The sequence below is a fragment of the Anomaloglossus baeobatrachus genome, chromosome 2, assembly GCF_048569485.1.
Source record: "Anomaloglossus baeobatrachus isolate aAnoBae1 chromosome 2, aAnoBae1.hap1, whole genome shotgun sequence".
In the NCBI taxonomy this organism is placed as follows: Eukaryota; Metazoa; Chordata; class Amphibia; order Anura; family Aromobatidae; genus Anomaloglossus; species Anomaloglossus baeobatrachus.
Window position 1 is genome coordinate 58,613,958 of NC_134354.1, and position 22,424 is coordinate 58,636,381.

Genomic DNA, 22,424 nt, shown 5'->3' on the forward strand with positions numbered 1-22,424 from the left:
CAGCGACAGAGCAACAACTAAATGTGCAGGCAGCAGGAGCCGGCTTCTGCGGACGCTGGTAACCAATGTAAATATCGGGTAACCAAGAAGCCCTTTCCTTGGTTACCCGATATTTACCTTCGTTACCAGCGTCCGCTGCTCTCACGCTGTCAGTGCCGGTTGCCTGCTCCCTGCACACGTAGCCAGACTACACATGGGGTAATTAACCCGATGTGTACTCTGGCTAGGAGTGCAGTGAGTCAGCGCTAAGCGGTGTGCGCTGTTAACCAAGGTAAATATCGGGTTGGTTACCCGATATTTACCTTAGTTACCAAGCGCAGCATCGCTTCCACGCGTCGCTGCTGGCCGGGGGCTGGTCACTGGTTGCTGGTGAGATCTGCCTGTGTGACAGCTCACCAGCAACCCGTGTAGCGACGCTCCAGCGATCCCTGCCAGGTCAGGTTGCTGGTGGGATCGCTGGAGCATCACTTAGTGTGACGGTACCTTAAGGGCAGAAGAGCATTGGGTCTACAATCTATGACCTTCTAAAAATTAGTTAGTATAATTACTCACTTTGTGTTCCATGTGAATGGACAACTTTCCATATATCTGAAGACACTTCTTTAAAATCCATTTGGTAGTGATGTATAGGGACACCACCATGGGAGTCCGGTTTATTGAAAAAGATTTTGGCGTATGTCTGTGAAAGCTCTATAACTCGCAAACCATGTGGACTGGAAGGCACATCTATGGGACAAAAAAAAAATCTAAGTTAATAAATATAAAGTCTTCAAGCATGAAACATGAAAAAATAAAACTTCATACTTCATAAAAGAAAGATATGTCGGGTTTTGCTTTCTATTCCCACTCCTGTCTGCCTTCCTGTCCTTCCTCCCCTGTCTCTGTTATTACAGGAAGAGGAAGGAGGGAGGGAGGACAGGCAGCATACAGGAGCGGGAATAACTAGCAAAGCCCGGCCCAACTATTAGATATTCTGCACCTATCAAACAAGTAACAGTGAATTTCACAGACTTTATTTGCCTATATTTCAGAAACTACGGTATACATCCAATCTCACAACTAAAGGTATGTTTAGCATCAGCCTGAAAGCGCCAGTATAGCACTGGGTTTAGTTTACATAGGAAAATCCTGGTGGCTGGTCCTCTTTAATTGACATCAATGACATGGGTTATACCCATGGGGAGAACCAAGGAAACATGAGGATAAGAATGGTTTAGCCTCTTCCTGACCTTTTGAATTTCAGCTGCCATTTTGGAAATGATTTTGGCAAATAGGAATTTTCAAGGAAATTAATAACAAATTTAGTTTATTTCAAATTAATTTGCACATCTCAGTGTATTGCCATTGGTAGTCATGTATAAACAACACATGACATTTATCATCTCCGAAGCATGTAATTTCCAAACCATGTTGACTAAGTTTTAAGGCCGCTTTACAAGCTCGAGCGATCTCGTTGGGGTCACGGAATTTGTGACGCACATCCGGCCGCTTTAGCGATGTCGTTGCGCGTGACACCTATGAGCGATTTTGCATCGTCGCAAAAACGTGCAAAATCACTAATCGGTGACATCCCCCCTATTCGCAATTATCGTTGCTGCTGCGTGTACGATGTAGTTCGTCGTTTCTGCGGCAGCACACATCGCTATGTGTGAAACCGCAGGAACGAGGAACCTCTCCTTACCTGCGGCCGCTGGCAATGAGGAAGGAAGGAGGTAGGCTGGATGTTACGTCCCGCTCATCTCCGCCCCTCCACTTCTATTGGGCGCCCGCTTAGTGATGTCGCTGAGATGCCGAATGAACCGCCCCCTTAGAAAGGAGGTGGGTCGCTGGTCACAGCGATGTCGCTAGACAGGTAAGTAGTGTGATGGGGACTAACGATGTTGTGCGCCACGGGCAGCGATTTGCCCGTGTTGCACAACCAATGGGGACGGGTACCCACGCTAGCGATATCGGTAACGATATCGCAGCGTGTAAAGCGGCCTTTAGTTGACATTACAGAAATGATATTGCACTTGTATTCAGAAATTGTTTTACTCAACAAAGAATCTGTCTAGAATAAAACAGTAAAGAGTGGTCAATAACCATCATGAGGGCAGAGTACAAGTGCATGGTCTCCTCTACAGAGTCTATTTCTAAGGTGTATGCTCCAGTAGGGGATTGGGAGCATCGGAACAGCTCAAACACAGCAGCCACCAACACAAAAAGCAAGAAGAGAGAAAATGTACATTTACAAAACCTAACAAAGAGGTAAAAAGTACTTAAATATGCTTCTTTAGAACATTTCAGGCAGTGCAACCTTTTTTATAATGATAGGTAGAGTGTACTCTTTAAAGATCATAGCAATAAAATGACCCGTTTCACTATGTACAGAAAACCATCATGAGCCGTTTCAATGCTCCCTTAAGACCACTCTCAGAAATGATTGCAGTCTTTGGTGCCAAAATCCAAAGGAAAGAAAAAAAAATGTAATAAAAATCAGATTTTATTCTGTGTTCTTCCAGCAAAAGGTTACGGCAAAGCTCTACCATGAGTGTGGCTGGTGAAACATCAGTTTTCTCCAATTACATGAGTTAGTTTTGATTTTAGATGTTAAACTATTTGTCACATGAGATATGTTTATTTTAGATTTTTACATATACAAATTTATTTTATATTATTTTTACCACATTTTTTTCCTATTATGCTCACAACAGTGAGCATAATAGGAACAGTGAACAGTGCAGTGAGTGCAGTGTTTGCTGCAACTATTATTACTTTAGCCTTGCTTTTGGGGTACAAATAAAAACTTTCTGGGTACAAATAAAATAAGAATTTTCATTGAGTCATGCATATTATACCTGATTTTAAAAATCAAGAACTCATATACATGAATGTATTACAGCTCCTGGCATATGCAGAATTCAATAAGTCCATAATATACAGAAATGGTTCCCAAACTCCAGTCCTCACGACCCCAACAGGTCATGTTTTAAGGATTTCCTTAATATAGCACAGGTGATGCCTTGATAATGATTCCATCACCTATTCAATAGTAAGGAAATCCTGAAAACATGACTTGTTGGGGGCCATGAGGACTGGAGTTTGGGAAACACTGGTGTACAGTATATCGTTGGCTATGAAAAAACATACAAAGTTTTCCTTCTTAACTTTTTCTCTTGGCTCGATATATCATGAAATGACCAGTTTAAAAAAAACAAACAAAAATAACAATAATTTTGTGACACTCTGTTTTGAGACGTTTATCCTGTATGTGACAATATGTGGACACTCAGTGATTTTCAAAGGCACTGCAGCCTGTCAAGGGTTTTTTCTAGCATGTCCAAAAATGTAGTGAATTTATACATTATCTTGACAAATTGGAGTTCTTAATAAATATCCCAAATATGGCTAATGTAAATATATCTTTCCCTGACGCCTCATTGGGGGACACAGGACCATGGGTGTTATGCTGCTTAATCATAGGAGGACACTAAGTAGATGCAAAGATGTTAGCTCCTCCCCTGCAGTATACACCCCCTGGCCCAGCCAGGCTACTTCAGTTTTAGCTTAGTGTCTATAGGAGGCACATCTCTGCAGACTACTGCAGCAAGAATTTTTTGTTTTTAGAGGGCGACGGTTCCTTAGGGGACCGATTTCCCAAAACCATCAACAGGCAGGAACGCAGAGTGTTGCCTCCCCGTACCCCCTCTTGCGACACTGGATCCTGGGCTGTTACTCACTGGACGACGGGTCTCACAGGCACCGATTTTCCAGAGCCCAGAGCTGATGAAAAACGTCCTCAGTCCCTCTGGCAGGCTCTGAGTTGACACACGCTCTGCACCAAGTGTGACCAGGCACAGCAGGCATCAGAATCTCCACACTGGAGCTGAGGTGAGATCCTCCCTGACAGGAATTGGAGCTGAGGAATCGTCCCTGACAGGAATTTTAGCTGTGGAATCCTCCCTGACAGGAATTTTAGCTGAGGAATCCTCCCTGACAGGAATTTTAGCTGAGGAATCCTCCCTGACAGGATTTTTAGCTGAGGAACCCTCCCTGACAGGATTTTTAGCTGAGGAATCCTCCCTGACAGGAATTTTAGCTGAGGAATCCTCCCTGACAGGAATTTTAGCTGAGGAATCCTCCCTGACAGGAATTTTAGCTGAGGAATCTTCCATGACAGGAATTTTAGCTGATGAATCCTCCCTGACAGGAATTTTAGGTGAGGAATCCTCCCTGACAGGAATTTTAGCTGAGGAATCCTTCCTGACAGGAATTGGAGCTGAGGACTCCTCCCTGACTGGATTCACATGGGCTGATTGCAGACTCCTGCATAGCATCCACCGGTGGTGGGGGGAGGGGGAGACCTCCCAGGACTCAGTGCACCCACAGCTGTGGTACACTTATAGAGTTTTTTTCTGTCCACCATTGTTGTGCAGGGCTGGAGGGGGGAGTCCCTTCCCACCATTTTATTATATTTCCTCATGTCGACATTGCTGTCGGAGCTAAGCCCCGCCCCCTCCGACACACGATAAGCCATGCTCCCTCACGAAAGCGCGTGTAGCTCTCCTCACACAGAAGCTCTGCAGAGCACCGCTCCCTCTCATTGTGATCAGAGCCTGTGGGTGTCTCTCAGAGCTGGCTTCCTCCTTCCCACAGGAACTGGGACACAGGAGGAGGAGGGGAGAGGGGTCATCAGAGTTCTGGGTGAGTTATATCCTCACTTGTTTTCTCACATTAGCTCTGCAAAACATTGCTCCCTCATTACAATCAGAGTTTGTGGCTCATCAGCCAGGGGCTGCAGTCACATGTTTTATGCCCTGCACAACTACAGCAACAGCTATAAGACTTCTAAGTACAGCTATTATTCAGCCTGCACTACCTGCCACGCTGAGCTACTAGGGGTTGATAGCACCTTTTCCTTCTGTGAGTCCGGTGCCCCTGTAGCTTTCCACCCCACCAGCACCGCAGCAACCACTGCCAGCCCAGAGCCTACGGCTCCCAGTCCCCCGGAATGGGCACAGTTCCCAGAACATGGTGCTGGCTATGCAACATCGTCCTCACACCCTTCGGGGCCCCTGGACAGACCGCAGCCTGTTGACACCTCTATAGAGGTTCCTTCTGATAAGAATCAGCCCTCTGCTTCACCGGTTGCAGATCAGAAAAAGGGCATGACCCCCATGGTTCTCCCTCAGGGGTACACAGATGGGGTTCTCCCACATGTTCCTCAGTCTCTGAGGAGCCGGAGGAAGGGGAATGATGTTTGTACCAGGATGATTCCTTGGTTTCAACCTCCCCGAGCGATCAAGCTGCAATGGACTCCCTTATTGCAGCAATCAACCAAACTCTGCATGAGGAAGCTCTCCCATCCATTACTACTGACCATGGTGTCTCCTTTAAAAGGGTGAAGAAACCTCAAAAAAAAAAAAGTTTTTGCCGGCGCTTCGGTATCCGTAAACTCATGGAGTCCCGGTACTCCTTTGGCTTAGCTGTCTCTAAGGCCTGGCCCGATCCGCCCTCAGTGGACCCCCCCCTCTCCCGGCCTCCCGCCTGCCTGAAAGACCCTCCTATCCTTTACTTGATGGATCCTCCTTCAAGGACCTGACAGACAGACAAGTAAAGCAGCTCGATCGCTCCGCCTTGAGGCAGCGGGTCCCTCTCTCCTTCCGTGTGGGTCGCACAGGCACCAGGAATACCAATTTTCCTCAAACCCTCACAGAAGTAACAGTTCACATTGCTGCGGTGGCAGAGTACCTCATGCAGGCCTGCCTCGACGCTGCTACCTGTGCAGTTTTTGCCGCCTCAAATACCATAGCCATCCATAAGGCCCTCTGGTTCCGTTAATGGAGAGCGGACTCGGGCCTTAAGAAGAAGCCTCTCACAGTACTCCTTTCCAGACCAATGGTTTGGTGATCGTCTGGACAGGCTCTTTTTTCTGACGCCGTGGGAGGAAAAGAGTACCTCCCTCCCTCAACTCTAGCCCAGGACATTTTTTACTAGACATGCAGGGCCCGACATTCTCAGCCCTCCCCAAGTCCAACTCGTCCTGGCAGTCTAGACAAAGTCCAAGGAGTCTCGTCCTCCTCCATCTGGGCTGCTGCCTCAGACCATAAATGGGTGCAAGACCCTGTGTCTTCCGGTTACCACACTGAATTCTGGACCCGATCCCCGGGTCGGTCTTTTCTCTCAAACCCCCCAAAGACTCCAAAACACTGCGAGGCCTTCTCCTCAGCAATCCACTCCCTCCAAACGGCGGGGGTGATAGTACCTGTTCCAGACGGCGAGAGGTTCAAGGCCTTCTATTCCAACCTCTTGTGGTCCCCAAAAAAGGACGGGTCAGTTCGACCCATTCTGGACCTGTAACACCTGAGCAAACATGTGCACGTAAGGAGATTCAGAATGGAGTTCCTATGGTCCATTATTACCTCTATGGTCAAAGGAGAATTCCTTGCCTCCATAGCTATCAGGGACACGTACCTGCACTTACCCATCGCCCCAGCTCATCAAACGGTCCTCCGCTTTGCGGTTCAGGACTTCTTTTTTTTATTTTCATTTGTAGCCCTACCCTCGGCCCTGCCACAGCACCAAGGGTGTTCACCAAGGTCCTGGCGGCCGCCATGAGTGCTCTTCGCGCCAGGAGAGAATGGCTGTTCTGCCTTGCTTGGATGACCTCCTCATCAAGGGCTCAACCAGCGTGCAGATTTCTGTGGCACCCTATCCCGCTTAGGGTGGCTTCTGACTCCAGTCAAATCATCTCCCGGTCCCATCAAAATCCATCACCTCCCTGGGCATGTCCCTGGACACCCTTCAGGGCTTGATATTTCTCCCTCAAGACAAGGCGACCGCTCTACAACAAGCGGTACACTGCCTTCTACATACTCCTCTCGCTCCATACGATTCAGTATGAGAGTGCTAGGTAGAATAGCGGTGGCTATAGAGGCAGTGCTGCTCGCTTAGCCACACCACCGCCCACTGCAGCTTGCGCTTCTAGCTGCCTGGGACAAGAGCTCCTTTTCCCTGGATGAACTTTTCACCTGACGCCTTCAGTCAGGTATGTTCTTTTTTGGTGGCTTCAGCCCTCTTCCATATCGAGAGGGAGATTTCCTCTCCAAAGCTGACTGGCTACTCTTGACCACGGACGCCAGCCTCTTAGGCTGGGGAGCAGTGTACTGGCTCCACACTGCTTGGGGATGTTGGATGCCCCAGGAGTCTTTCCTTCCCAGAAATCATCCTGAAAATCAGCGCGATCTTTCTCGCGCTCAGCTCGTTCCCCCATCTGCTCCACCCAGAAGTGTTCCCACACATCTGCACTCGCTGGGGTACACCAGACGTGGATCTAATGGCCTCAAGGTTGAACGCAGGTACCCGCGTTCTTAGCCAGGTCACGCGATCCACAGTCCATCGGCGTGGATGCTCTAGCCTCCTCCTGATGTCGCTTCCATCTACCTTACATGCTTTTCGCCTCTGCCCCTGCTGCCGCGAGAAAACAGATAGCTCAACGCAGAAGGAGTCCCAGTGATACTAACAGCACTGGACTGGCCCAGGCGTGCCTGTGACGCCAAATTAGTACAATTGCTTATGGCGCCTCTTAAGCATCCGAGACCTGCTGACCCAAGGGCCCATTTCCCATCAGAACTCCAGAGCCCTGAAGCTGACGGCCTGGCCATTGAGACATGGACTTTAACAAGAGCGAGATTCTCTCCCGCGGTCATCTCCACCATGATCAGTGCCTGAAAGCCGGCCTTTATCCCGTATTTACCACCGTACGTGGAAAACTTTCCTTTTCCAGTGCAGGGAATCTAATGTCCAACCTATACCTCTGGCAATACCCAAAATTCTTGATTTTTTGCAGTCAGGTTGCAAAAGGGGTTGGCCCTCAGCTCCCTTAAGGGGCAGGTTTCATCTCTCTCAATATTCTATCAATGTCGTCTAGCTTGCAATCCGCAAGTCAAGACCTTCCTCCAGGACGTTTCCCATCTAGTTCCCGTAGTACAAACGGTCACTGGACCCATGGGACCTCAATCTTGTTTTGGACAGTCTCCAGAGGTCCCCTTTTGAACCTCTTAAGGAATCTTCTCTTGCTCTTCTCTCCTAGAAGGTAACCTTCTTAGTGGAGATTACGTCCATCAGACAAATTTCAGAACTGGCAGCACTCTCTTGCCGCAAACCCTTTCTGATCTTTCATCAGGAGAAGGTGGTTCTACGCCCCTTCCGGATTTTCTTCCGAAGGTTACTTCCCCGTTTCATTTGAATGAGGACATAGTTCTACCTTCCTTTTGTCCACACCCAGTCTAAAGGGTGGATAGGTCTCTACATTCGCTATACCTTGTGAGGGCTCTCAGATATTACGTATCCAGGACAGCCCCTTTAGGAACATGGACTCCTTGTTCGTCATTCCTGAAAGGCCTAAGAAAGGACAGGCAGCTTCATAGGCAACACTGGCTTGCTGGATTCGCTCTGCAATCCAGGAGGTCTACTGCTTGCAACTCAAGCCCATTCCTAGTGGGCTGTGGACTCATTCCACACGAGCAGTTGGCGCCTCTTGGGCCATTAGGCATCAGGCTCCAGTGGAACAGGGGTATAAGGCTGTGACCTGGTCTTGCCTACATACTGTTTCAAAGCATTACCGAGTCCATACCCAGGCTTCTGCTGAGGCGAACCTAGGTAGGAAAATTCTGCAAACGGCAGTGGAGCACCTATTTCAGTAGGTGCTCCTGGCTATCTAGGACTGGTTCCTAGTCCTTGGGTTGCATTGTTTATTGTTTACCCACCCAGGGACTGCTTTAGGACGTCCCATGGTCCTGTGTCCCCCAATGAGGCGTCAGAGAAAAACGGATTTTTGTGTACTCACCGTAAAATCGTTTTCTCTTAGCCATCATTGGGGGACACAGCACCATTCCTGTTGCCCTGTTGGGCCTTAGCTTCTTTCTGTCTCAGTACTATTTTGTTAGGAGTATTCACTCACATTTTTTGTTACTTGTTCTCTTACTGCTTGTGTACTAAAACTGAAGTAGCCTGGCTGGGCCAGGGGGTGTATACTGCAGGTGAGGAGCTAACATCTTTGCATCTACTTAGTGTCCTCCTATGGATAAGCGGCATAACACCCATGGTCCTGTGTCCCCACAGATGGCTAAGAGAAAACGATTTTACGGTGAGTACACAGAAATCCGTTTTTTAAGGGAACCTGTTAGGTGCAATATGCACCCAGACCCACAAGCAGTTCTGGGTGCATATTGCTAATCCCTGCCTAATCGTCTATGAATACACTAGCATAGAGAAAGATCTTTAGAAAAAGTATTTCTAAAGATCCCATATGATATGCTAATGAGGCCAATGACTAGTCATAAGGGCGTTAGTTCCCATTTCTAGTCGGCCCCCTTTGCAATGTTAGTACACCCACAGGGGCGTGGTAATATGCTAATGAATGTACAGCATCAGAGGATGGTCGCACTTGCCTCTCTGCTACCATTGCGTTCAACTCCTGGATTTCGGCTCAGTGCGCATGCTCCCGGACTTTCGGTCATGTGCACTACATTCTCTGATGCTGCGCATTCATTAGCATGTAAGTACGCTCACAGAGGCAAGCTAACATGCTAAGGGGGCCGACTAGCCAAGGGAACTAAAACCCTTGTGACTAGTCCCTGGTCTCATTTGCATATCATATGGGATTTTTATAAATACTTTTTCTAAAGATCCCTTTATCTATGCTACTTTAGGCTGGGACTGCTAGGCAGGAATTAGAAATATGCACCCAGAACTACTTGTGGTTCTGGGTGCATATTTCACCTGACAGGATCCTTTAAGATTTTTTTTTTCTCATACATGTAACTCCAGGTTCCATCATATCACTTCTCTGACAGAATATGGTCCTATACTGATAAATAAATTGGCAGCACAAGGTGTGCCCATTGTCATGCCCACAGTTGTGGACCCATTGCTCCAAGTATTAAGCAAATTTGTGATCTGAACTCAAAAAGAGAAATGGGGTTGGTCTCTCCCAAAGAGGATGTTGTGGAGCACATTCCTGGGCTTATGTTAATGTTTCTGATATTGTGATTTAAAAGTTTGATAATTAAGTTACTAAAATGGTTTCTAAACTATGGTTTTCTAATTACCACGCGACTACATGTAAGATATCATTAAGGTCACTGACCACATCTGAAACTCATCAGCTGGTGAGAATTTATGAAACAGTTTTGTGTCTTTTAATTGCACCTTTTTGAGACAATAACCTTTTGTCATGGCTCGACTCATGGGCTCGATCCAGTGACCTCTGGTTCTGTGGTCAGTTTCACTCTCCATTGGACCACAGCCTGTTTGGATCAGTCCAACTGTTAGTTTTCTTTTCTTTGTCATACCTTTTTGTTTTCTTTCCACTCAGGTGAGTTCACTTCCTTGTTTTGTTTGCACTATCACATCTTGGGGAGGCTATTAATTCTCACCATGCACATTCTTCAAGATGGCTACATTCCAAGGTTGATGGATGTTTGGAGTGCCAGCTCCTCAGTTCTAGATAATCTTGCTTAATTGTCTTTTTTGTATTTCCCTGCAGTTTGTTTGTGTGCTCACCTTCCCAGCATTCTCCAATTCCGTTTTAATTGGGATTTGGAGCAGGATTTAACCCGTAAGTATTTTTTGGGTTTGTTTCAGCTTCTTCCATCTGTATGACTGTGTGAACACTTATTTAGCCCTGTGTTTCATCCACTGCCTGTGTGCACTTATTTTATGCTCGTTGGTGTTCTGTGTTACACTTGGTTTATAGTTTAGGGCACAGTTATGGACACTCAGGGTCAGCCGACGTTGAATGGTGGTGCCATTCCATAACTTTACGGTTCCAGCTCCGTGGTCAGAAAGGGACAAAACAAGGTCAGGTTTAGGGCACTTATAGTCTGTATGGGGACCTGTAGTTAACATTTCTACTGGTTTGTTTGTCAACGTGTGAATGGAAGAGCTCAATTATAACACCTTTATGCTACACACTCAATCACTCTGGACATATTGTCTATTTGCATTATTGTACATTAAGCAGGAACAAGATTTGTACTGTATTATGGACCCAAACCGAAGCAGCTAATCATATTCTTACTATGAAACTACATGCTACTCCCAGTGATCATGTTAAGGCATTCTGGAAATTTTATATCTCTTAAAGTATGTTATACATCCAGAATGGTGCTATTAAATAATCATAAGACCAATCTTCATAGATGATCTGTATGCTGTGCTTGACTAAGACCTGCTGGTGAGACAACAATATCTCATGGTTGGATGTAAGCATCAGATGTCTGGTCAGCGGTACATCATGCCCAGTCATGAGGTTTTCCGCTTGGTGATTTTCGGCTTTACACTATAAATACCACACAAGTTATACTTTAGGGAAATCATCCACTCAATTTAACTCATATCCCAGACTGTCAAAATGCAACATTTGTAATCATGTATAAAAACGAAATACCAACATCTCAAAGGGAATACAAGACAAATATAAGTCCTTAAGCCTTTTCTGAGTGACTAGCAAAATTATTCATCTCGGAGGCAAAAGAACCCAAATAAGCATTAGTAAAAATCTGTTATACAGGAATCACACTGCACATACCAGCCAATGTCAGCACATACTCCTGAATCCTTGATCCTATTGAATTGATCGCTGTGCAGTTGTATCGGCCAAAGTCATTGTCTGATATTGGAGTAATCTAAAAAAAAAAAAAAGAAATAAAACCTTTTTATACATAAAAGTTATGCTCAGGACTTGAGAAACCTAAGTACATTGCAACATTATTCTTGTTAACTCTGTACCATTTATGCTCCACCACATTCATGTCATTGTTCACCAGCTGTAAGCAATCCTCTGACATCTGCGTAATGCCATGCAATGAGATCATGACAGTCAATCAATGTCTGGCTCTAAGACATTCCCTTCATGAGAACATTTGTTGGCCACCATGCTCACCTGACATGAAATTACATGGCAATCAAATCATTGTATGATGCTGGAGAAAAAGATGAACCATAGGCCTCGAGTAAGAACATCAATACAATAGGTATATATTTGGGGGTAAAGCAAACCTTGTATTGGGTTTATAAGTTGTTTAAATTTGATGACATCCTTAGAAAAGGATGAAACTGCAGTGTAAACTGTGGAGTTTTTTCCCCTGCATTTCTTGATCATTCTTACACTCTTGGAAGTATCAGATTATGATGATCCTTTATCCAACATATTTAGGTTTTGGATGCAAGCCTTGCTAATTTTTGATTTTTATTTATTATGCAGCATTAGATTTTTTTTAGTTTACTTTTTTTTTACTACTTCCCTATTCTGCTGTGTTGTTTTTTTTAACTTGGAAACATACATTTTATATATATATATATATATATATATATATATATATATATATATATATATATAACTATTTTCAGAGCAGCACTTGAAACTTAATCGGGTGCAAAAATCCTTCACAATATCCTACCATCCTTTCAATATTTCCAAAAAATCAGAAGGCAGCACTCCACTTTTCTTTCAGGTAAAAACTTCTTTAATGGCCCATACCACAGAGCGTTTCAGTCAAAGGCTGACCTTTTCCAACAGTGACAGTTTATATACAGTATATATCCAAGGAGTAGAAAGCCACGGCATACACCATCCAATATTCCAAGGTGCTTTATTTCATGATGAAGTGCAGATAAAAATAGCGGGGAGAGAGCTGGGTGCAGGCCCCATAAAGATGGCCAATGGCCGTTTCGCACCTCTAAGAGGTGCAAAATGGCCGTCGGCCATCTTTAGGGGGCCTGCACCATGCTCTCTCCCCACTATTTTTATCTGCACTTCATCATGAAATAAAGCAACTTGGAATATTGGATGGTGTATGCCGTGGCTTTCTAATCCTTGGACATTGGTCTGGATTTTGTTTTCCTATGCCCCGTGCACCCATCACTTTTTTCCATGAGGAGGACTTAAGCTGACATGTTTATCCAGTTGTAAGGTAGAGCACGGTTTGTTTCAGAAAACGCTTCTATTTGAGATATATATATATATATATATATATATATATATACAGTATATACAGTGCCTTTCAAATGTATTTCGCTCCCTTGAATTTTTGCAACCTTTACCCACATTTCAGGCTTCAAACATAAAGATAAAAATGTTAATGTTCTGGTGAAGAATCAACAACAAGTGGGACACAATTGTGAAGTTGAACAATATATATTGCTTATTTTAAACATTTTGTAAAAAAGAATAAACTGAAAATTGGGGGGTGCAATATTATTCGGCCCCTTTACTTCCAGTGCAGCAAACTCACTCCAGAAGTTCATTGAGGGATCTCTGAATGATCCAATGTTGTCCTAAATGACTGATGATGATAAATATAAGCCACCTGTGTGTAATCAAGTCTCCGTATAAATGCACCTGCTCTGTGATAGTCTCAGTGCTCTGTTTAAAGCACAGAGAGCATCATAAAGACCAAGGAACACAACAGGCAGGTCTGTGATACTGTTGTGGAGAAGTGTAAAGCCGAATTTGGTTACAAAAAGATTTCCACAACTGTAAAGTTCCAAGAAGCACTGTGCAAGCGATCATATTAAAATGGAAGTTGCATTATACCACTGCAAATCTATCCATGACCCTGTCATGCTGTCCCTCAAAAATGTCATCTCAAACAAGGAGAAGACTGACCAGAGATGCAGCCAAGAGGCCCATGATCACTCTGGATGAATTGCAGAGATCTACAGCTGAGGTGGGAGAGTCTGTCCATAGGACAACAATCAGTCGTACACTGCACAAATCTGCCTTTATGGAAGAGTGGCAAGAAGAAAGCTATTTCTCAAAGATATCCATAAAAAGTGTTGTTTAAAGTTTGCCACAAGCCACCTAGGAGACACACGAAACATGTGGAAGAAGGTGCTCTAGTCAGATGAAACCATTTGAACTATTTGGGCACAATGCCAAACGATATGTTTGGTGTAAAACCAACACAGCTCATCACCCTGAAAACACCATCCCCACTGTCAAACATGGTGGTGGCAGCATTATGGTTTGGGCCTGCTTTTCTTCAGTAGGTACAGGGAAGATGGTTAAAATTGATGGGAAGATAGAAGGAGCCAAACATAAGACCATTCTTGAAGAAAACCTGTTGGAGTCTGCAAAAGACCTGAGATTGGGATGGAGATTTGTCTTCCAACAAGACAATGATCCCAAACATAAAGCAAAATCTACAATGGAATGGTTCACAAATAAACGTATCGAGGTGTTAGAATGGCCAAGTCAAAGTCCGGACCTGAATCCAATCGAGAATCTGTGGAAAGAGCTGAAAACTGCTGTTCACAAACACTCTCCATCCAACCTCACTCAGCTCCAGCTGTTTGCAAAGGAAAAATGGGCAAGAATTCCAGTCTCTCGATGTGCAAAACTGATAGACACATACCCCAAGCGACTTGCAGCTGTAATCGCAGAAAAAGGTGGCGTTACAAAGTATTAACTTAAAGGGGCCGAATAATAATGCACGAACCAATTTTCATTTTATTTTGTATAAAAGTTTAAGATAAGCAATAAATTTCGTTCAACTTCACAATTGTGTCCCACTTGCTGTTGATTCTTCACCAGAACATTAACATTTTTATCTTTATGTTTGAAGCCTGAAATGGGGGAAAAGGTTGAAAAATTCAAAGGGGCCGAATACTTTCACAAGGAACTGTATATGCATACACCCACACACACACACCCACACACACACACCCACACATTCACTATATACAGTGCCTTGCAAAAGTATTCAGCTCTAGCGATGGGCGATCCCGATCTGTAAAGATCGGGGATCGTACCGATCACATACAGATCGTATATGATCCCGACCACGAGCTTTCCTGGGAAACTCGTGTTACAGATCGGGTTGAGATCGGGTCATCATGGGCTGTTAAAAAAAAGCACATTATTAAAAAACATTGTCATTATACTTACAGGTCCTGCAACGCATCCTGCAGACTCACAGCCACTCCTGCTTCTGAGTCCTGTGCTGCCAGTAACCAGCAATGACTTTCAGGACCTTCAGTGACTGTCTAGTGTTAATGTTGATTGGCTTACAGATTGGTCACATGACTATGACGTCATTGAAGGTCCTGGTAACTGAACTTTCATGTAACTGTGCGAGTGTTGCATCATGGTGCACAATCTTCCTACAGGAGCGGTCGGCTGCATCTACTTCTATGTAGCTGAAGTGCTCCTGTCCTGAGATTGTCAGACCATACAGAGTGATGCAATGCGAGACACAAGTGCAATTATATCCTCACTGTCAGCCTGCATCTTGCTCTGTACAGAGCGATGTAGCAGAGCTGACTTGGCTCTCTGTGCTTCTCACTGTGTCTATGCACAGTGATGAAGCTGACAATGCTCTACCTGTGGATTATGTCGGACTAAGGATTGTTTTAAAATAAAGATGGAATCTCTAAGTATTTTTTTGTTTTATTTCTAATAAAGAAAAAGTTTGTGTTATGTTTTTTTTTTTTACTGTTTACAAGAAATTCATGGTGGCCATGTCTAATTTGGCATGACACCATGAATTTCAAGCTTAGTACCATCTGAGAAGAAAAGCTGGTATTAACCCTTTTATTACCCAGCGTGCCACCGCCATATGGGCCACTGGATGAGCCGGGTAAAGTGCCTGGAAAGGGCGCTAAGAAACAATGCGCCATTTCCAGGGAAGAATGCAGGCTGCCGAAAATCACAGCCCCCAGCTGCCTAGCTTTACCTGACTGGCAATCAAAATACAGCGGGAGCCCATGCATTTTTTTTTAATTATTTTTTTTCTAAATAATTAAAAAAAATTAATGGACTTCCATGTATTTTGATCACCAGGTAGGTAAAGCCAGGTAGCTGGGAGTGGCAGCCCATAGCCGTCCACTTTATCTGTGCTGATAATCAAAAATACCCGGGAGCGCTATGTTATTTTTTTAAATTATTCATCTTTATTTATGCAACTATATATTGTTTACAATGTATATATATATATATATATATATATATATATATATATATATATATATATATATATATATAATCTATATACAGTGCCTACAAGTAGTGTTCAACCCCCTGCAGATTTAGCAGGTTTACACATTCGGAATTAACTTGGCATTGTGACATTTGGACTGTAGATCAGCCTGGAAGTGTGAAATGCACTGCAGCAAAAAAGAATGTTATTACTTTTTTTTTTTTTTTTTTTTAAATTGTGAAACGTTTATTCAGAGGGTCCGTTATTATTCAACCCCTCAAACCACCGAAATTCTGTTTGATTCCCCTAAAGTATTAAGAAGTATTTCAGGCACAAAGAACAATGAGCTTCACATATTTGGATTAATTATCTCTTTTTCCAGCCTTTGATGACTAATTAAGACCCTCCCCAAACTTGTGAACAGCACTCATACTTGGTCAACATGGGAAAGACAAAGGAGCCTTCCAAGGCCATCAGAGACAAGATCGTGGAGGGTCACAAGACTGGCAAGGGGTACAAAACCCTTTCCAAGGAGTTGGGCCTACCTGTCTCCACTGTTGGGAGCATCATCCGGAAGTGGAAGGCTTATGGAACTACTGTTACCCTTCCACGGCCTGGACAGCCTTTGAAAGTTTCCACCCGTGCCGAGGCCAGGCTTGTCCGAAGAGTCAAGGCTAACCCAAGGACAACAAGGAAGGAGCTCCGGGAAGATCTCATGGCAGTGGGGACATTGGTTTCAGTCAATACCATAAGTAATGTACTCCACCGCAATGGTCTCCATTCCAGACGAGCCCGTAAGGTACCTTTACTTTCAAAGCGTCATGTCAACGCTCGTCTACAGTTTGCTCATGATCACTTGGAGGACTCTGAGACAGACTGGTTCAAGGTTCTCTGGTCTGATGAGACCAAGATCGAGATCTTTGGTGCCAACCACACACGTGACGTTTGGAGACTGGATGGCACTGCATACGACTCCAAGAATACCATCCCTACAGTCAAGCATGGTGGTGGCAGCATCATGCTGTGGGGCTTTTTCTCAGCTAAGGGGCCTGGCCATCTGGTCCGCATCCAAGGGAAGAAGGATAGCACGACCTAGCTGGAGATTTTGGCCAAGAACCTCCGCTCCTCCATCAAGGATCTTAAGATGGGTCGTTATTTCATCTTCCAACAAGACGACCCAAAGCACACAGCCAAGAAAACCAAGGCCTGGTTCAAGAGGGAAAAAATCAAGGTGTTGCAGTGGCCTAGTCAGTCTCCTGACCTTAACCTAATTGAAAACTTGTGGAAGGAGCTCAAGATTAAAGTCCACATGAGACACCCAAAGAACCTAGATAACTTGGAGAAGATCTGCATGGAGGAGTGGGCCAATATAACTCCAGAGACCTGTGCCGGCCTGATCAGGTCTTATAAAAGACGATTATTAGCTGTAATTGCAAACAAGGGTTATTCCACAAAATATTAAACCTAGGGGTTGAATAATAATTGACCCACACTTTTATGTTGAAAATTTATTAAAATTTAACTGAGCAACATAACTTGTTGGTTTGTAATATTTACGCATCTGTTAATAAATCCTGCTCTTGTTTGAAGTTTGCAGGCTCTAACTTATTTGCATCTTATCAAAACTGCTAAATCTGCAGGGGGTTGAATACTACTTGTAGGCACTGTATATATCTATATATATATATATATATATATATATATATATATATATACACTGTATATACAGCTCTGTCAAAAATTAAGAGACCACTGCAACAATTTCAATTTTTCAGATTTTTCTCTTTATATTTTTGAGTAAAATATAAGTTGCTCTTTTATTCTATAAACTAGTATTTTCAGAAAATAAATACAAAAATGTATTGCTTGGAAATTCGGAGACATGTTGTCAGTAGTTAACATTTTACTCAATAGTATAAAGAGAAAAATCTGAAAAACTGACAATTTTGCAGTGGAACCTTAATTTTTGGCAGAGCTGTATATGCATATATATATATATATATATATATATATATATATATATATATATATATATATATATATATATATATATACATATGTATATATATATATATATATATGTATATATATATATACACATGCATATATATATATATATATATATATATATATATATATATATATACACACAATATATAGTTGTATAAAAATACATACATAATTTAAAACAATGACCAATGACGTAGCGCTCCGCAATATTTTTGATTCTCAGTGCACAGAAAGCAGACGGCTACGGCCTGTCACCCCCATCTGCCTGGCTTTACCTTGGCTGGCAATCGAAATACAGGGAAACACTTTTTTTTTTAGTTATTTAAAAATATAGTTAAAAAAAATGTGTTGGCTCCTGCTGCATTTTCTATTGCTAAGGTTAATCCAAGCAGCTACTGGCTGCTACCCCCAGTGCTTGCTGTTCCCTTCGATGGCAATGGAAAATCCAAAAACTAAAAAAAAAATTACTTATGCTTTGCCATATTTTTGTATGCTAGCCAGGTACAGCAGGCAGGTACGGGCTGTCCCAACCGCTAGCTGCCTATTTGTACCCAGCTGGGAACCAAAAATATAGGGATGCCCTTTTTTTAATTATTTTATGAATTTCATGAAATAATTTAAAAAAAAAAAAATGATGCGGGCTTTGCCCAATTTTTGTGTCCAGCTGGGGATTGGAATCCTCTGTGCAGGCTGGCCCAAGCTTTCTGGGTTCTCCTCGCTGCGAATTGCAGTCCGCAGCCACCCCAGAAAATGGCACTTTCATAGAAGCGCCATCTTCTGGCGCTGTATCCAACTCTTCCAGCAGCCCTGGTGCCTGGTGGCACCCTGGGTACTAAGGGGTTAATATCAGCTTTGTTTTACCAGCTAGTATTAAGCCCAAGACTCTTTAATGTCAGGTCAAATTTGACCTGGCCATTAAGAATCTCCAATAAAGGGTTAAAAAAAGACTCCACACAGAGAAAAAATACTTTATTATAAATAAATACACAGAAACACTTAGAGAATCCATCTTTATTACTCCCTCTCACCCCTCCACGATCCTGGTCTTCTGTCTTCTTTAACCAATCTAGCGCTGCTATATCAGACAGCGCAGGTGGAGAAGAATGCTTCTGCGATATTTAAAAAAGGTAAACAGGGTGGATCCAGGTACATCTAGTAACTCTGACATCAGAGGTGTGCATGGTTTTTGAGGGCATTTTCAGAAATGACATGCAACAATATATTAGAGAGAATAATATAATAACTGATAATCAGCACAGATTCACAAAAGATAAGTCATGTCTAACCAACATGTTGGATTTCTATGAGGGGGCAAGTTTAAATCTGGATATTGGTAATAGAGGTGTTGAAATTTATTTGGACATTGCAAAGGCATTTGATACTGTGCCACATAATAGGCTTGCAATCAAGCTCCAGATGCAGAGACTAGGGGAAACTATAAGTAGATGGGTAAGGAATTGGCGAAAAGATAGGAAACAAAGAGTAGTCATAAATGGTACATTCTTTATTTTGGCTGTAGTCAGCAGTGGGGGACAGCAGGGATCTTTGCTAGGACTGATTCTTTTTAATATCTTGATTAATCATCTTGTGGATTGGGTTGAGAGTAAACTGACAGTCTTTGGTGACGACACCAAACTATGTAGGACATTAAAAACTGACCTTGATAGTACCATATTACAAAATGATCTGGATAAGATGTTGGAATGGGCAGACACTTGGAAAATGAGATGTAATGTTGATAAATGTAAAGTAATGCACCTAGGATGGAGTAATCCTATAACTGCGTATATATTAAATGGAAGCAAATTTGTGACTGAAGAAAAGGGGAAAGACTTGCATATTGTGGTTACAAGTAAGCTGAGCAGCAGCACTCAGAGCATATAAAAAGAGAGATTAGATCCCGTAATCCCAACGTAGTTTTACCCCTCTATAAATCACTTGTAAGGCCACATATAGAATATGGGATCCAGTTTTGGGCTCCACATTTTAAAAAGGATAAAAGGATATTAAACAGTTAGTCAGCTCAAACTAGATTATTGGAAGGAATGGAAGTCCTCCCATATGATGAGAGGTTGAAAAAGTTGGATTTGTTTAGCTTAGGAAAAATACATCTTAGAGGATATCTTATTTATATGTATAAATACATGTGTGGTCAATATAAAGGACTGGCACATGACACATGACATGTTCCTTCCATAGTCAATACTAAAGACCAGGGGGCCTTTCAGGCAGCAAAATAGGAAATAGTTTGTTACAGTTAGAGCAGTCAGACTGTGGAATGCCCTACCACAAGAGGTAGTAATGGCAGACACTATAACAACTTTAAAAAAAAGGGCTGGATGATTTTTTTTCAGTACACACAACATTGTCAGTTATAAATGATTTACTGAAAAAAGGTATAATTGGTGGAGGAAGGTTGATCTAGATAGACCTACTTTAGGTCCTTTTTCAATCCATGCAACTATGCTACTATATAATGCTGAATGTGTCCTTTTGTCTAAAACTGGGCCAGCACGTGTGCAGTGCTATATTCACGTGAACATAAAACTGCACACACACCAGCCTTTACCTCCACCCAGCCACAACAGATGCGTCATGATGCGGGAGAGGAAGTGTCTCATTACAAAGATGCCACACAAGAAACATCTTATGATGGTTAAAACCAGCAAGCTGTTTCAAGACCTTTGCAACCAACTTTATTGTTGCAAAACATACTCATTACATTGGCTACAGAAGAAATTCGAAACTACTTAAGGTTCCAGGGAGCACTGTGTCCGTCTCAGAAGAGAATTCAGCTACTCTGAGAGTTAACTATTTAGTATGAATAAGTAATGGACATTGCTGTTGCTCGTCTGTATTCACAGTAATTAATGCATCATATCATTATTGTTTGATAACAGCACCACCTGCTGACAATTTGTGCATTGTTGTGGTTCAGTTCGGAAGGTATTATGTGAATTTTCGGGATGCACTGTGTTTTTTTTGTCAGAGAGTTCAGCAGCCATTTTCATCTTTCCTTTTCATTCGTAAACATGTTAAATCCTCATCTGTATCTAGATGTATATTAAGCCTGTTCACTAGCATAGATGGTAAGAGAATTATTTGTATCTTATATGTGTTTGTGTACTGTTTAGTCATGCAGTTAAAATTCTGTTGTTGTATCTGTATCATCCTATAGTTTTACCCTTTCCTGTTATATCTACCATGAATAAAGACGTTTACAGTGTCGCGGGCGGGGAGGTACGCCGCCGCTGCGCTCGCTAATGCTCGGGTCTGGCGCTGCTGCGGCTGCTGCTGCTCGGTGGCTCGAGCGGTGGGCCGGATCCGGGGACTCGAGCGGCGCTCCTTGCCCGTGAGTGAAAGGGGTGGTTGGTTTGGGGGATTTAGTCCGTGACGTCACCCACGGGTTGTGGTGAAGATGGGCACCACCGCTGCTGATGACGGGGATCCCGGGAGCGATGGTAGGGAGCAGCTGGGATGTTGTTTTCCCCCTCTGTGGGTAGGAGTCGGTGGTCCCAGGGCCCGGTGGTGTGACGGGGAGACAGGGTCGGTGAGGTGCAGGGTTGCAGGGACAGCGCGACGCGGTGCCGGATGGCACGGGTGTACTCACTCAGTAAGAGATGCACAAAGTCCTCGGTAAACCAAACGGCTGGATGGACGGGTCCCGCAGCCGGTTGCAGTGTCACTCACCGGACAGGTGATGGCAGCTGTCTTTCCCTGCACCTTTGTGTACTTGTTTGACTACGATGGATCCCCAACGGTAGTCCGCTCTCCGGTGTATGGGTGCCGGAGAAGCCCGTTTGCCCTCAGGCGCTGGCCCTTGGGTCTCTAGCCTAAGGCGGTAGCTGTATACCCTCACGGTGTGGGCAGTTGCCTTCTGTTGGGTCTTTGGCTGTTAGGAAACCCCTGGGGTTCCTGTCACACTCGGATTTGACTGTTGACGGTGACTCCAAGCCTAGTCGGGGTCCTATGGCCCTGCCTGTGTGTGCTGGCTTCACTTCGCTCCCCGGTCGGTACCGGCAGGCCAACGCCCGACCCCGGTCCTACGGTTCCGCGTCAATTCACCACTCCTGCAGACGGCCACCACCGTCTGCCAACCTTGTTGTCAGTGCCTGGGCCCCAAACCCAGACACCCTTCACTTCAACCTCCTCTCACTTCAACCTCCTCCACTGTTCTCCTGAACTCAACTCCTTCACTCCTAAAACTGAACTGCACTTTTCCTGCCTCCAGGCCTGTGAAATCCTTGGTGGGTGGGGCCAACCACTTGGCTTCGCCCCACCTGGTGTGGACATCAGACCCAGGAGGGAGGCAACAAGGGTTTTGTGTTTGGCTAATGTTACTGTCTAATGGGGGTGGGGGTGTTTGTGTGTTACCTGTGACGACCTGGCTAGTCCAGGGCGCCACAACAGTACAACAGCCTAGTTCTTAAGTAGAAGACATGGGGGTTTATC

General features: G+C 44.0%; 1 protein-coding gene across 2 annotated transcripts in view; it reads right to left on the reverse strand.

Annotated features, from left to right (window-relative positions):
* Positions 1–22,424, reverse strand: part of NCAM2 (neural cell adhesion molecule 2) — a 579,053-nt gene that overhangs the window by 157,672 nt on the left and 398,957 nt on the right. For both annotated transcript variants that reach the window (XM_075335064.1, XM_075335065.1), the window contains exons 11-12: positions 11,573–11,669; positions 553–726 (exon numbers count right to left, since the gene is read on the reverse strand). In XM_075335064.1, the coding sequence (XP_075191179.1) occupies positions 553–726; positions 11,573–11,669 (271 nt within the window). The remainder of the gene's footprint in view (positions 1–552; positions 727–11,572; positions 11,670–22,424) is intronic.